Source organism: Oryzias melastigma, linkage group LG11, assembly GCF_002922805.2.
Source record: "Oryzias melastigma strain HK-1 linkage group LG11, ASM292280v2, whole genome shotgun sequence".
Classification (NCBI taxonomy): domain Eukaryota; kingdom Metazoa; phylum Chordata; class Actinopteri; order Beloniformes; family Adrianichthyidae; genus Oryzias; species Oryzias melastigma.
The window spans coordinates 13,677,572-13,692,489 of record NC_050522.1 but is presented as its reverse complement, the minus strand read 5'-3'; the positions used below and the strand labels follow the sequence as shown (position 1 = coordinate 13,692,489).

Here is a 14,918-nt window from a genome sequence, read left to right as displayed (position 1 = left end):
GCAAGTTTTAGTAGCATTATTAACATTTGCAGCACAGAAAAACACATTTTTAAAACTTTGCAAAGGCACAAATCAAAGCTGTAAGCTGTAGTCTGCATGACCCTTTTGTTTCTCTTATTTTGAAAGGTCAATGGACCACATTCCAAGAACTCCATGTGAGAATGATCTCGAGTTTGTTGCTTTACTGTTTGTCATTTTTAGTGTTTGTCTCTGTACAGTTTGTTGACTCTTTTATGAAGTTGAGCTAAAATGAAAAGTTGACTCAAATTTTGTCCTTTTTGCGCCCTTTTAAATGTAAATCGTGTCCAGACTCTGACAGTCTTCTCTGAATGGGGTCGCAGCTCTACAGCTGTAATCAATAACGCTTTTGCTCCCCTCCTTCCTCCAGCTGTGCGTGTGCACGCGCGCGCACGTCAGAACACATGTATTACTGAGTTTTCTCCTGGAGCTGCTGTGAACGCCCAGAGGGAAAGTGTGCCAGCCAGCCAGCGCGCGTCACGTTCTGGGTTTGGCGCAGAGGCCCGCCCGAAACCCGCGCGGTTCTGACCCGCCTGCAGACATGGGTTAAAGGCTGGAGGGGTGGAAGGCGTTCAGAGGAGAAAGAGAGAGAGAGAGAGAGAGAGAGGAAGAGGAGGAGGAGAGGAGGGCCGGTGGGGGGGTTGTTGAAGGCGAGAGGACAGCCATTACCCCGCACCGACGCACCGCTCTCCAAAAGCCTCACCGCCGCGGATCGGCTTTGGGAGGAGGACTAAAGAGGAGAAAGGGGACAAGAAAACCCGGACGGAGGAGCGGAGCACCGTCACATCCATCCATCCATCCACCCGGAGGAGAGGGCGCAGCGGCGGCGGCGTGGCCGGCCTGGCTCGCGCCGTGCTCGGATTCCAGGAGCGCTGCTGTCCGCTTAAGGTAAGCTGCCTCACGCACCATCATATGGAGTTATTCTGGGCTCCATCCTGACCATCAGCTGCAACCATTTCCCATTGACAACGTGTTGATCACTTTCTCTGACCCACCGTTTCTGGAAGCTCTGGCTCAGCTGGAGCCTCTCAGAACCGGTCCATGTTGTCACTGAGGCGCAGCGGCTTTCTGGGTCGCCAGAAAGGGAGCTTTTTCCTCAGAGACTCAGCTGCAAATGGAAACACGTCCACGCACCTATTGGACAAAAGAGTCCCCCTGCTTCTGCATGCAGCCCGTGCGCGCGCGCCGTGTCTGGTGTCCATTCATGCACACACATTCCCTCCACGCAATCAAACAGACACAGAGAGGAACCAGTGAAATCCACGGAGCACCAGCTGCAGTGTTTGCCTCCATCCCCCGTCTCCCTCATTGATCCGAGCCCTCATTCACCCCCCCACAGGCATGGCACCAAAGGGGACCCCACCACTGTAGGTCTGGAACAACCTCTGTCAGATTATGCAAGGTGCAGGCACAGGGAGAGAACCAGATCCAGGCAGGACTCCCCTCCTGCTGCTTTGTGCCAGATGGTCTCCCTGCAACCCCATGTCTGACTTTCAGCTTCATCTGAGCCTCAGAAAGTCTTCCTCTGGCACCTTTAAATATAGCAAATAGGGCTTTTCATAACTGCACAAATTCACTGGTAAAAAAAATGAATAGAATCAACACATTTCATACAGAGAAAGGGGATAAATAAGTTAAAAAAAACAATTATCGTTTTTTTAGGTAAAATAAATTAAGAAAGACTTGCAAAAGAGCTTTGTGCAGATTTCTCTCAGTTACCCAAATGGTGTTTTTAACATGTTCTTGTGGTATTTTTCTTATGATGGAGGATATATATATATATATAAGGTATTTCTGGATATGTCTTTATTCAAATCATTGTAAATCAGGAGCAGATGAAAAAATGCAGTTGGAAAAAGAGTGTATTTGTTACATACAAATACACGGGGTCCGCTCCATTCTGATGCATTTATTTGCAGACAAATAGATCCATGTATGTCTTTGTTTTCCTCGACTGTACAGTTGGATATTTTTTGATCATTTTTGCCATTTTTTCCCACCGGTAGTGTGAGGTGCTGTAAGCTATAGTGGGAGAGAGTGTACACAGAGAACTCTCAGAAACAGCGAGGAGAAGGAGATGGTACCGCCACAACTAAGCGTTGAATTTCTAATGAACTACTGTTGTTCTGCAAAACAACCGTCTATCGGTCATCCCCGGACAACTCAAAAACCTGCAGCACCCATAATGTGACTAAAGCCTAAAGTTTAGATTTCCTCAGATAAAAAAATGATTCTGTACTTTTCAATGCATTCATGTATGAACTATGTTAGGCATATTAAGATGCATAAACATTTGGTTTGATGATACAAAGTTAATCCAGATTGGTTTCTCTATTAGTGCAAAACAGGTAAAAAATGTTATCAAGCCACAAAAGATATGTAGAAAAAGTTTCCACTTTGAGAAAAAAAACCCTAAGAATTTTTGAATTCTTTAGTTTTAAAATCTCATTGACATCCTCAGACACCATTCTAGTGAGATTTATGCAGAACAATTATCCATCCATATGTATCCTATGTTTGGTATAACATTTAAAATTATTATAAAAGCAGGCGACCCTTCAAAAAATGTGTAAATACTTCCTTCTAAGCATTAAGCTGTAAAAAAAAGTACATTCTTCATGAAAAATTGATTTTCTCTTTCACTTAAATTAAATATTGTTTGCTAAAATACTTAAGATGTTGCTGGTACGGAGGACAGACGTTATTAGTCATTAGTTCACTGGTCAGAAATGTTTTCTTAATCAACAGCACAAAATTAACTTTATTTTAATAAATGTGATTATGGCTTTGATTTAAGTTTTAAATCAGAATTTATAAGCATAGAACGTCAGCAGGCTCGCCTAAAGGTTCCAAGGGGAGATACAAATAAAAATGACTAAATAACTGCCAGTAACTGTTGGTTTTATTGGTCTGTAAATTTCATAATGGTTACCACTTTTTCCCAAAAATAGCAAAAGTTTGGACCCCTTCAGTTTGCCCTCAGTGTCCCCCACAGACCACAGTGTGTGTGTACTCTTACTCTAAAATAAGCCGCTTTTCTGCTGCGGTGGTTTGTTCTGTAAATGCTTCACAATCTGTGTCTGAATCTAGAGGCGTTTGAATTTAAATGAGCAGAAAGCTTAAATTAGCTTTTTTTCCTTAAAAAGTTTAGTTTGTGAAACTGGAACAGAAGATAAAGTAAGAAATGAAAAGTTGAAACTTGTTTTCTTTTTGCATCTCTATTTAGTCATTTAGGATGGTATAGATGTAAAAAGTGCCCATAAAACGACAGATGCCCACTCATCAACATCCTTCTTGACTTTAGATGAGTAAAAAACTATTAGGCGGTCATGCATTTCTGCTTGTGTGTGCATGCTTGTGCATGTCAGTGTGGGATACAGTCTAGTCAGGTTGTTACTCATCAGTGCTGGGGGCTGGGATTGGACGGGAAGAATTGCTCATTCATACTTCTTCTGCTGAGTGTGAAAAGCTGACAAGAAGCCCGGGTAAAATAAATGATTAAAAGTACTGGAAGTCCTCATGCCTTTAAACCTCAATGATGACTCATTTGTTTGAATTCAGCTGCTTTACAGGTTGTATAAAGATAATTAGTGTAAATACATTTTACACTTACCGGCCACTTCATTAGGTCTACATGCATTGAGTTGCCGTCATGTGATTGGCTGATTAGAAATTTGCGTTAATGAGCAGTTAGACAGGTGTGCCTAATAAAGTGACAAGCGAGTTTATATCTATGATAAAGTGATTTTTGAGTGTTTGTTGAGCAGTTTGAGTTTTTTTTTTCTAAGGATAGTTTCTGTACTCTGTTTTAGTTTTTTAGGTCTTTGTCCTGTTTTGACATTTGTTTATCCTTCAGCTATTTTTTGGTAATATTTTTGTTTTTTCTCTATATTAATGAATCATCTCTTGCTTGTTTTCAGTTTTGCTTGAGTTTTCTGGATGTCACACAAAGTCCAGAGCTAATTGGAAGCACGTGGTGACTCACGGGTTTAAACTTGAAGATTTTTCCGCTCAGGAGGTTTTATGTTTTGGTGCTGGGCAGATGTTTGTCTGGCGAGCAGGAACGTCCCACCAGTGACGGCTGCAGTGCTGGAATTCCGCTCTGGAAAGACATTCTGTGTCGTTAGTCTGGTTTTCTTTCCTCTTCTCATTCGTTTGTCTTGTTCTTTCCTTTCTGCTGAAACTTCATCTCTGCCGTTTCTCTGTTTTACTTTACTTTTGTCTCTTGTGCAGACACTAAGTCAAACAGGCACACAGAGCTGTGGGAAAAGTCCGTGTAAATTCAGGCTGTGAGTTATAAATCAGTGGAGCATGCTAGCATGGTCGGATTGGACCTCTGCACCCTGTCACAGGAAGAAGCATGAGCCAAAGGCCCCCTCATGGATAAACAAACACATGAAAGATCCAGGACACCCTCTGTCATCAGATGTTTACATGTCAGAGCGATTAAAGATGAATCGCCATGTCCTGACTGCATCGTCACTTTGAATAAATAAAGACGAGCATGGTTGGTGGAGTTATCAGGAAAATATTGTTCTTTTAGGCATTCGTTCAACATCATCGCCTCTTCTCAGCTGTCAACCACGGTGGTGGAAGGCTCATTATTTTGTGTTAGGTAGCTAAAAATTGTAATTTCTCCTTTAGATCATGACTTTTCTACATGACAAAATTCCTATCAGTAAAAATGAGGTCAAATGTCAAATTGTCCAGCAGCAGAAACGTGACTATTGTGTCACAGAACAGGGCAACGACCTGAGGGATGCAGGAGATGTGTTTGCAGAGGCCAGCAAACAATGACAACGTCAAAGAAATGGAGCCTCTCCCAAATGATTGGAAGTCCCAACAATTCATTTTCTTGACACCTTAAAGCATAGAAGGGAAAATGTTACTTCTTGGGATTTCTTTTTTAATTCCCAATAAATAAAAAGTGGAAACAATTAAATTCTATTCTTTGTTGAGCAGAGATAAGAAGCATTTTTGTTTTTAGTTTTGAATAAAACTTTATTTATTAGGTTAATAGAGTATTTCTTATACTTTTGAGATACAGTTTGGATTAAATTATTAAAAGGCCCACTCCAGTGAAAATTTTTAATATGTTCTTGTGACATTTTTCTCATGATTGAGGATATATTTAAAGAAAATTAAACGTAAAATTGCTTCTCTGAGTATTTCTTTATTCATATCATTGTAAATATTGCTCAGCATTTAGTAGGAGAGCGAGTAAAAAGCTGGACGACAGGAAGAGGGGGCGGGCTTATTTTCATCAACAGTCCCACCTACAACTTGGAGGCAAATTTCTATTGAAATCTGCAGAAACTATGTCCAAGAAAATGACCTCATCATAGTTTAAAAAACACTGGGAGCATTTTTACAAAAGATCAAAAACTGATTGGAGTGGAAAAAAATAACCATAACGGAAGAAAATTGTACTTTTTTATTAAATGAAAACTAAAAGATTTAAAAATGATAAATAATAAAAAAATATTATAAATTATATATGTTTAAACTACAAGGATCCTCCCTGAATAGATGATGCTATAAAATGTTTTATAGGTTTCAGCATTCAGATTTCCATCTTGAACATCATATTGCACACAAGTTCATCCTCAAAGTTTGAGCTTAAGCAATTTTTATTTATTATTGTTGTGTTGTGAATATAGTTTTGGATTTTGAGCACAATTTTCCGCTTTTTCTCTTTTATTCTTTAGTACTAAAGTTTTGTTTTTAGAAATCTTTGTTTTATGAAAACTGGATTCTTTTGTGATATCCTAAATCATCTCTGAGGGTGTTCAAATGCTATTTTCAACTAATAAATATATAAAGTGATGTAAAAATTGCCTCATGGAAGTCAGACTCTGCAGGACATGACCTCGCCGTCGCCTCCTCCGTTTCTCTGCCCTAAAACTCCTCTTTCCTACCACGTTGCTGTAATGACACAGTGCAGCTTTGAAGCTCTGGCTCTATTTATAAAACCGCTCATTGGAGGGACATTGACTCACTGACTGTCAGCAGGGAATCAGACTCACACACAGCTCCACACCAGAGAAACGCAGTGGATTCTGGGAAGACTTTAACCTCTTCCTTGCAGCGTTTCCGTGGAGACGGTGGGAGTCAGGAAGCTAGGCTTTGCCAGTGGTTTCACCAGTGGGGCCAGCAGCAGGAGCAGGAATTTTGGCAGCGGCGGTGCAGATCGAAATCCCAGCCGCTGATGAAGCAGTGTTCCCCTCCCTGAGATAACATCTCAGACCCATCCACAGTTTAGTCTGCTGCAGAAAAGACGGATCTGCTGGGAGGAAGTTCTGGCAGGAGTTAGCCAGTCTGGCTGTTTAGAGGTTAACTGGTGGCTGTTTTTTGTCAAGTGTCCTGTTAAACTGGGTCACTGATCAGTATTTAAGCTAATAGAGAAGAAAGAAAAACTGTTTTCTTCTTAAAAAAATACTCCAATGAAAATGATGTTTTTGTGGCATTTTTATGATAAGAGCGGGACATATGTAAAGAAAATTAACCCTAAAATGGCATTTATGAGTATTTCTCTATTTAAATAGTTGTGAATTAGGAACAGACAAAAATACCATTTGAAAAAGCTTGTAGCAGTGATGTAGATGCTACAAACAGCAGGGCACATGCTGGCTCCTCCGTTTTATTCTGATGCATCCACTTGTAGACAAATACATCCATGTACCTCTTTGTTTACCTCGTCAAAGCTGGCATCTAGCTCAAAACTATACAGCTGGATACCCCAGATGTTTTTGTTGCACCAGTAATATTAGTTTGGGGGTGATGATGGGAAATGAGGGCAGGCTGTCTCTGTGCCAACAGTCCCACCCAAAACTCAGAGGTGAATTTCTGATGAACTCATACCACTCTGCAGAAGATGTGACCTTGAAAACAAATATATATTTTTTGATTTTGGCTAAAAACGACACACATATAATTAAAAGACCTCTGGAAACACTTTTAAAATATATCAAGATGATTGGATTAGGACTTTAAAACTTAGAACACAAGCCCCTTAATTAGAAAAAAACTTTTTCTTGACATGAATATGTTCTGTGAATAAAATATTGGATCTAAAGTACAATTGGTTTTGGAAAATAAGCAATTTCCATTTTAAATTAGAATCTGAAAATAGAGAAGAACTGGTGTTTATTTGACAAAGCGCTTTGGCAGCTGTAAAGTGTATTTTTGTTTTCTTAAATATGTCTTTCATCGTTTTTTCTCTCTATTTCTATCGTTGCATGTAGAAAATTAACAACAGGGATAATAAAAGGGATTCAGACTGTGATTCAGTCTCGCTTCTGCTGAAAGAAACTTCTCCTGAAAAAGTCTTTGTTGTTTCTGTGTGACTCTGACAAACAGTTTGTGTTTGACCTGCAGCTGGCGCCGCTCTCCGCTCGGAGAATTCTGACTCCCAGCTTTTCAGAATAAGAGGAGTTGCATGGGAGTTGCATCACGCTATCAAATAAACTTGATCCATGTTAACCGCTTCAATGCAACATGAACCAGTGATAAAGTCAGGCTCTTGATATGATAATGCATAATCTAAAATTTGGCACTTGCTCTAACTTGTGACATTTATAAGATGTCAGGTCGGTTCTACTCACCTGAGCCCATTTTAGAAGCTCATATTCTCAGAGAACAGAAGTATTTGTGGATCTTCACACCAATTATCATTCACAAAAACACCTCCAGAGTTTCAGATTCAAAACCCAATAAGCTGATTCAACAATTTACTCCACCACGTGGAGCGTCTTTATGCAAAAAAGTTGGTATCAAAGTAATTGAATGTGTTATATCTGTAAGGCTTCAGTAACTTTTCTCCTGCTCTGTCAAGTTACAAGTATTGATTGCTGAGGTCAGACGTATTGATTAAAAGATGCTCTGATGGGCAGACGGGATCCTCAGGTCCCCCGAGTCCATCCAACTGCTCTCCTGTGCTTTTCTCTTCAGTCAGTTGAAGCCTGTTACTCATTTCAGTGTTGGGATGGATGGATGAGAAAGAACAGAACCTACAAAAACAAATGTTTACTCTTCTGTTGGGAAATTTTCTGTTGTGCATCGTTCCATCACAGATCCAGCATTGTTATATAGTTGCTCCTCCTCCACCATCTGGTTCCTTGAACTTTCCTACTCTTGTCTATGTTTAACCCAGTTCTCGTCTTGCTTACTGCTGCATTATTACACTAAAGTTTTGCATCATTTATAACCACAAATGAATTATACAATGTCTGTACTCTGTGTTATTTGCTTCGTCTCTGACCTCCTTTCCCCCCCGTATTTCTCTGCAGCCTTAAAAAGAGATGGAGTCCTCAGACGACGATACACTGAGCGAGCGCTCCTGCGTCAGTGAGCCGTCCTTCCGCAGTGAGCGTTCGGGGGGCTCCCTGTCCCCGTGCACATCAGGACTGGTGGGGCCACCGGGAGACACTCTGCCGTGGAACCTATCCAAACATGAGAGGAGGAAGAGGAAGAGTCAGGACTCGGTGCTGGACCCGGCCGAGAGGGCGGTGGTTCGTGTTGCAGGTGAGGCAAAGAATCTCGCTTCAAATGATCTGGAAAAGTACTTCCATGGAAAAAAAAACCAGAGCAGAGAAGTCATTTAAGATATAACACACAGATCCCAACTGAATATTGGATTTTGTAGCAAACTCCTCTTATTTTTTCAGTGCGGCTAGTTTCGATTTTTGTGATGCATTTTGAAGGAAGCTAAATGTTTCCTAAAGAGATGAATCGGCAGGATTTAGCTCATTCAGTCATTGGGGATCCTCTAATTAATACCAAGACTAGCAACAGTAATTGTTTGATAATCCTATCCGTTTTGGAGTTGTACTCCAGGCAAAAGCACAAGAACAAAGCACAAAATGAGGTGAGGCTTCAAAGTGTTTATTTTTGATATTTTGAGAAGCAATGTATCCTAATTAATGTCAGGTGAAAACCTTTTTGTCTCAGGTAAAACTACTCTGGCTCCACTGACATTCACATGCTAAAAAAAAAAAATCACAGTACTGCTTCTTTTCACACTAAACCTTTGTTTGGGACTCCAATATATAAATAGGTTGTAATTAGGACTATTTGAGGTTACAGTCGTTTGTCAGTGGCAAAGCAGAATGGGAGGTTTGCATTGCCGGTTCTAATTGTGGGGAAATGTCAGCCCAACACTTCATTTTGTCTTCATGTCTGGATGCTGTGGAGCAGCGGACAGTCCAGCTGCTGTTTTGTAGGGCTAATACGAAGTCAGAAAACCTCCCTCCTCCTCTATTGCCAGTTTTAGCTCTTTCTCCTCTGGTTATGGTAGCCGCAGATGATGGCAGAAAATGTAGGTTATGCTGATCTCTGGAGAGGGCGGGGCTTCCCTGCTCCAGGCATTGATAGCGTGCATTCTGCTTTTCTTGCTTCTCTGGGTGAGCAAGGATTTCTATTTTGTGATTTATGAAAATGATTGTTTATAGATGTTTAGCAGTTGGAACTTTCATTGTGTGGAACTGCACAAGAATTAATTATTTATAAGAAGGTTTCACCACGTCAGATGCCAGAATCCAGGATGGTCCTACTTTGACTGGAGCTCCGTTGCTGCAGAACCATGTATTTGAAATATTATCTTATTATCTATACTATCTTATTAAAAATATGTTTTTTTATGACTTTGAATGATTTGATGGTCATGAAATTGATAAATGTCAATAACAAGGACATTCTGGAGATTGGGATGATAAAGTGATCTGTCAAGACAAAAGCTTTGGAGGTCAGAACTGGGTAAAGGCCGTTGACTGTATATAAAGAACTGGACTGAGTGACCACTCCCCCCTCGCATTCCAAATGGGAATTAGGTGCTGGTTCCAAGAAGTCAAAATCCCATTGATTTTTTTCTTTAGAGAAATAATTACTTAGTCATATTTGTCAGAATAACCATTTTGCTCTGAGACATTTTATCTTTACATCTTCTTACTGATCCTAATTTTTTTAGTATTTTTTTTAATCACACATCATTCAAGTTATAAACTGACCAATCAGATGCCTCAGTAAAAGCATGTGGATACCCTGGCTTTCAGTGGTAGGGGTGTAGACTTAAAACAAGCTTACTTATGATTGGTGACAGTAGTTGTCATAGAAACGTTGACTCAGATGACATGGCCAGATCACTGTCTCTGGCTCCAGTATGGCCAAGACATCCGTATCGTGGAAAAATTTGAACTGAATTCATTTTGCTGGAGCTCGGGGTAATGCATTTTCTATGGGTGATGTCACACTCGCTCTGTCCAGTTCTCTATATACAGACTAAATGTATGTCCAGACATATTTTTTGAATCCTTTTAGAGAATATTGATTAAATCTGCTTTGTTAGGGGTGGAACTTTTTTTTCCCAACTTTTTCATGTTGCAGTGTGAAAACATTTGCTAGTCTTTTAGGGGCGGAGTTAGAACCTTTTTGTGGGGATGGACAGAAGACTTTGGAAGGGTGACAAATGAGAACAGCAGAGTGGAAGGCCATAAAAAGAATGTTTAAAAAAATATATATTTCTAACAGTTTTGTCATTATTGTTGTTTTTATTTTACAATGCTTTATATTTGTCTTAGTTTTGTTGATCTTTGTCAAAAGTTAGACTAATATGAAATCAAAAGGCAAGTGTGGGACAAAGCGTTTTTGCTGTGTGTGTGTGTGTGGGGGGGGGGGGGTATTTATCTCTTCATTTGACCTAAAAAAGATATAGTGCACAACTTTAATTTTGTCTCTATGACATAGAATACTTATTAAAATGAAAAAATGTATTTTTTTTAATTGTTCTTAGACAGACTTCTGTTCATTTGACCTGGAAAGTATAAATACAGATTGGTCAATATTAAAGTGAGGGATCGGTTCTCTAAAAGACCTTTCATGAAAACTGAAATGCCAAAGCATCAGACAGTTTTATTGTTTTGATTGAACAATTGCCATATGAGCTTTTCACTGCTCTGTGCTTTCTTGATAGTTCTTCCTTTATGAAGAAAGGACAGCAGTGACTTTAGTTTAGTGCTGAAAGCGTAGTTCTGCATGGAGCAGACCACCAGACCATTATGTGCTCTTTTGCTGTACCTGGAGCTGATGCAGCATGTAGATGACTGACAATCCCTAACAGTTTTATACTATAAGAGCATTTGGCATAAAACTTCTGCTGAGTAACAAACCACTTTGTTGTTCCAATCCTCCTGGGGGGAAGCAAAGATGGCTTACTGTAAAGAGATCTGAAGATAAACTAAGCAGTCATTCAGTTTCAAATGTTGTTCATGCTGAGCTCATGTGTAGTTATATTTCTGTTGAGGTGTAGCCGGGTTATAATGAAAGCCACAGTAGAACTGGTGTCCTGATGAGGAGCGTCTGTCTTCAGATTCTGCTGCAGTGGAAACTGGCTGCTCTGCTGCAGTCCAACAGGTCTGTGTGTGGGCAGCAGGCCGCCCTGAAAGGGTAAAAAGAAAAAAAAAACCTGAAAGCTAAGCTAAAACATTTGAGTTCCTAACAAGATTGATTGAAAGAAACGGTTAGGTAGGGACGTTTCTGGCAGCAGATTTGGGCTTATTCAGCTCATCAGATATGTTTGTGTGCAGCGTGTTGGGGTTTGACAGCAGCAGGGGCTGAGTTGATATAAACTAGCCAACACAGATGACCTCAGTCTGCTGTGAGAAACCAGCTCCCCACCCTTCTGTTAAACATTTGGGACAGTGGCTGCTTGTAGAAGGGTTTACAAACCGGTACAAAGCATGAAAACCGCTGTTTACTGCTCAAACAGAGGAATTTCACTGGATTTAGCTTTCCACTGAGAGCTGAGATGTTTAAATTATTTCAACAACTTTATTTAAAAGTATAAAATGAGCTAATGTCCACATAAAAAAGCTTAATACAAAATGTTTTTTGAAATGTGCTGGATTTGGATTATTATTAAATAAAAAAAGAGTTTTAGATAAGTTTCTTGTTGAGGCATCATCAATGAATTATTGCTTTAAGCCAATGACTAAAAGACATGGATGGTCACATGATTTCCTGGTTTTCATGGCACCAATTTTTTAAACTTTCCTGTCGTCACATTCTTGGCTGCACCTCATAGATTCCAAACTTTTCCTAGAAAAGGAATCGGAGCTCAGGATTTGTTGCTCACATGTAAATTAAAAAGCCCTGTCCACATTTGTGGGCAATTTTTAAGGTCAATCAAAGTTAAAATTGATTTGTTTGATAAAAATAATTCACTTCCCAACCTTGTTTTTTTGTTTTTTGTTTTTTTTGTTTTCATGGACATAAAATGTCCAGAGAGCAACAACACCCCTGGTGGTTATTTGGAGAACTGCTGCTGGCTCCAGTTAATGAGTTTTTCTTTGTACTTGAATCCAAAAGTCAAAGGTAATGTTCGAATTCCTTCATTACTCACTATGTTTGCCATTTTGTAAAGCTGTTTAAGTCTAGAATTCTAAAATCCAGTGGCCCAGAAATTTCCCAGAAGTCTCTGCAAAAACCAGTGTGCATCGATGCTCAATAGATTGGCAAATATAGACCATAATGCATTGCATTTGAACAAATATTTTTTTTTCCTAAGGTGTTCACATTTATTAGGTTTTTACTTTGGGAAATTGGTGACCTCATATTTTCCATTTAAAAAAAAAACGTAGTGGGCATGATGTCCAATTTATTGAAATCCAGAGCACTAGATTGTCCCTCATTATATAGTTTTTTAGTAGTTAGGGACTATGGAGGGACACAGTTTTGCACCTTGATATCAAAAACAAACAGCTCCACATGATCAGATTTAGTAAAATGTGGGCATTCCAATGAACAAGTAGTTATTTTTGTTTGCATTTAGGGCATAATTTTAAGCATTTTAAATGATTTAAATGTATCAGATGAATATTATGTCATTGAGTTCCATTGCTGTCAAAGCTCTTATGTTAAAAAAATAAAAAAATAAGTTTCCAGGTCCGGTCAGTCCTTAAGAAAAATATTCTAGTTAGGTATCACACACTTACTTTGTTTTAATTAAATTTCCTTTTGTTTCTCTTAGTTTCCCGATTTAAATGTAACCATTCAGTAATGTTTCTTTGTCTTCAAAATAATAAAACAGTTTGACATCCTTCCATCTTAACCTCTCTCATGGGGCGAAGGTGGAATATTCCCATAACTGGTCACTAGTCTGTCACAGGACCACAATCATACTCATATTCACACTCAGGGACAATAGGGTGATCAATTCACCTCTTAGGCATATTTTTGGAATGTGGGAGGAAATCCCTGAAGACTTTCTGGGCATCCAAATTCCACACAGAGAAGTTCTGGCCAGAACTTGAAGCAGGGCCCCCTGTCTATGAGGCAATAGTACCACTGACCGTGCAGCCCCCATGTGAGATCGATGCTGTGAAATGCTCTATGTGAACATGTGAGTGTTTTTGGTTTGTCTCACGTTTCCCATTACATCTCATGTCTCACAGAGGTGTTCAGTGCTCACTTAGACTCAAAGGCTATTGTGAGGAAATTGCATTTTATATAATACATACAAAGTGTTTGCACTGACCCCCAATTTTCATTCTGGAATGCGTCCAATGAACACATTAGGCTACTTGTACCAACAGTCTGCGGTCACGTTAAAATGTGCAGAACGAGTGTAGTCAGGAAAATGCGTTAAGAGCTCTCTTTTCTGTCTGAAACGCTGAGGCAGAATGAAGTGAAGCAGTGAACCAGCTCAGCTGTGTGGAAGACACTGAGAGATGCTGCTGTTCGGACCAGACTCTTCCTCCAGCCTCTAGGCACCACTCCGCCCGGATGCTGAGACGGAATGTCAATGATGCCGACCGGCAGCTGCTGCGTTTGATCTTGTATTTTTTAACTCCAGAGTGTACTCCAGTCTAAAGTCTAATATTCATATAGTTGCAGATATAGGTAATTGTCAGGAAATAAGGGGGATTTGTACTGTAGACAACCAGTTGTTATTCCAAAACACATATTTTACATTAAATATGTGTCTAAATTAAGATTAAATGTATTTATTTGTTATTAATTATTAATTCTAAGTTCTCTAGAGAGTAATTGTTAGTGGTGTAACTTGTGGAGAGTAAGGATCTCCTGTAGCTTTAAAGAAACCTCTATTTGAAGAACAGGAAAACAGGAGGAAACACAATACTTTTCGTCTTCTACTTTGAACAATCTGCTTTAGAGGCTTCAGAACAAAAGCCACAACCATTCCTCTAATCTTAACCAAATCAACGTTGAACAATTTAGTTTAAGACTTCACGCTTTAATCTCCAAATTATCCAAAAATACCCAAGCACATGACTGGACAGCAGCATACAAATACTTCTGCAGACACCAAAGGGTCTTTGTTGGCATCAGCTGGTTATATACCATGTGACCTCCATAATGCCATTAACCTCTCATGACCACACAGCTCCAAGGACTATTATTCCTATATTGTGAAATAAATTCATATGAAGTTAGGAGTTCTCTGGAAACAATTTAGATGATTTTTTTTTGCACATTTAGGTCTTTATATTTAGATATATGTTGTGCGCCTTTTAAACTAAGCTTATAAATTGGCATAATGTCCATATTTAGTGGAGAAATGTGTTTTATATGTAGAAGTGGAAGGAAAAGTGTTTTCTACATTTCTGTTTTATATTTAAATCTTAATTTTCATGCTTTCTTATGACATAATTCTGCATTCCTTCATTCAAGTGTGTCAATTGGTTGCTTTATCCCTTTGAGCAAAACACATTTTTGAAAATATCGAGTGTTTTACCCACCCAAGGCAACGGACAACAGAAAAATATATATATTTCCATTGATTTTCTTTTTTTCACGGTTAGGTTGCTAAAGGGACAAATCCCCATTAGGATTCTGCAGAGCTGCCAAAAACAGTTCATTTTTGTTAAAATTGCTCACTGAGAAAA

General features: G+C 39.4%; 1 protein-coding gene across 7 annotated transcripts in view; it reads left to right on the top strand.

Moving 5' to 3' along the window:
* Window positions 1-623: 623 nt before the first annotated feature.
* The window catches only part of macf1a (microtubule actin crosslinking factor 1a), a 183,721-nt gene continuing 169,426 nt past the window's right edge, over window positions 624-14,918 (top strand). For 3 of the 7 annotated variants that reach the window (XM_036214314.1, XM_036214316.1, XM_036214313.1), the window contains exons 1-2: window positions 625-906; window positions 8,307-8,541. In XM_036214314.1, the coding sequence (XP_036070207.1) occupies window positions 8,319-8,541 (223 nt within the window). In that variant the 5' untranslated portion in view covers window positions 625-906; window positions 8,307-8,318. Of the gene's footprint in view, window positions 907-8,306; window positions 8,542-14,918 lie in introns of those variants that run through there. The other 4 variants (XM_036214312.1, XM_036214315.1, XM_036214306.1 and 1 more) reach the window with 3 other exon arrangements.